The sequence below is a fragment of the Echinops telfairi genome, unplaced genomic scaffold, assembly GCF_000313985.2.
Source record: "Echinops telfairi isolate 266 unplaced genomic scaffold, ASM31398v2 ScPeMD7_3;HRSCAF=10, whole genome shotgun sequence".
Lineage (NCBI taxonomy): Eukaryota > Metazoa > Chordata > Mammalia > Afrosoricida > Tenrecidae > Echinops > Echinops telfairi.
The window spans coordinates 25,602,654-25,604,374 of record NW_022103899.1 but is presented as its reverse complement, the minus strand read 5'-3'; the positions used below and the strand labels follow the sequence as shown (position 1 = coordinate 25,604,374).

The window sequence follows — 1,721 nt, the reverse complement described above, 5'->3', positions numbered from 1 at the left end:
AAAAATAAAAGTATACTTTACCTCTTTGGCTACAAGTTCTTCCAAAAGATCAAATTTACACTGTGACAGCAATTTTGATACATGAGCAAATGCCTTAAAAAAAAAAAAAGTATGCCTTAAAAAAAAAGTATTTCAAAATACTAGGCAAAAATTACACAATGCTCTTATTTAAATGGCTAAAGTAAGAAAGACTATTATGGTCAACAATGTCAAAGTATCACCCATGACTCTTTTGAAGTTAGAGTTCAAAGTTCCTTTTCCATGATGATCTTCCCACGTTTATGAATATAGTAGTCCCTGAGAAAAATGCTAACTAGGGTTCCACTCTCAGCAGCAGGGAAATAATACTAGGGCACTCTAGGTGCCTTAAAACACATCCTTCTACGAAGTTCCTTTAAGATTCTGATAGAAAACAACTGTCCTGACTCTGTAGGATGGCATTGTCATAATTGTACCTGGATTGATAACCTGGAAAGGAGCTTACTTAACCTGGCGTCTACTGGGAGTCAGACCTGACTTCCTATCTGAACCTCATTCAGAGAGCTACGACAAGTTTGGAACAGTTGGGAAAACACATAAAGAATCTATATATACCGTGTAATGCAGTGGATCACACTGAGAAGTCTGAGGGTCTTTTATTAAAGTAAAAGCAAGCCCAAACACAAAGAAAACAATAAAACACAACTGTAACCCTCCACATTCCTAGCAAAGAGAAACAAAACAGTGAATATGATTCTACCAACCTACCTCTCGGAGGTTCCAGGGCACAGTGGGAGAAAGACATACACTGCCAAGTTAAAGAATTTTCATGAGCGTAAGAAATGGTATGGGGACATAACAAAGAACTGAGGGGGTCAAGAAGGGTTTCCTAAAAGTAACATCTAAGATAAAACCTAAAGAATCTTTTTTTATTAAAGCATTTTATTGTTCACATGGTCATCAGTTAACATGAAACGATTTCAACTGTTATCAATGTCAGTTTTAACATCTGCTTCCTATTTCCCCGAATCAACTTTTGACTTGGTTTTTAGTGTATTTATTAAAAAAAAAAAATCCAAGAACAAAACAGTACGCCTAGGGCAGCATGCTCTTGGCTATGAGTTGAAACAAACTTGGAGTAAAATATAATGGATACTAGTGTATAATCAATATGGTGCCCCAGTTACACTGGGGCATAATTTTAAGGTATATGAGGGTAGAAGGATAAATTATGCTTTCTTTTGCTGGCATGTTTGGAGAATGACCAACTTGCCAAGAGAGTCAAATAAAATCTATGGTTAGACCTACATGCTAGGCCCACACAGGTGAATCCTGTGCCAATAATTCCAGGACCCGAAGTGACCGTTAAGTGGCAAGGGTGAGGCAAGTTATTAACAGCCACTCACAAAGGGAAAGTAACTGCTCAAGTCAGAGCTAGGAACCATGGAAAGCTATGGCTTTCTCAATGAGCAAGGTATCACACACATCAGATCCGAGAGCCCTGGCAAACTCTTAGAAAGGAGAACAAATCTCACCAGGTCACTTTTGAAAGAGTGTGGTTGAGAGAGGGAGAGGTGCTGGCAGCTTAAGAACCTGCAGGAACTTTCGTCTTTGGGCCAAACCTGATGGGCTGGCACCTCGTTCGTCACAATCATTATACCCCAAGTATCTACTACCGTGTTTCCCTGAAAGTAAGACATCCCCTGAAAATAAGACCTACTTACAGTTTTGCCTCTTGCTGA

The 1,721-nt window shown here is 39.0% G+C and overlaps 1 protein-coding gene across 1 annotated transcript in view; it reads right to left on the bottom strand.

Moving 5' to 3' along the window:
• MAIP1 (matrix AAA peptidase interacting protein 1) overlaps positions 1 to 123 on the bottom strand; it is a gene marked incomplete at its 5' end in the record, with an annotated part of 6,423 nt that extends 6,300 nt beyond the window's left edge. Inside the window, one exon of the mRNA XM_013004313.2 lies at positions 22 to 123. Within this exon, the coding sequence (XP_012859767.2) occupies positions 22 to 123 (102 nt within the window). The remainder of the gene's footprint in view (positions 1 to 21) is intronic.
• Between the last annotated feature and the right edge of the window lie 1,598 nt (positions 124 to 1,721).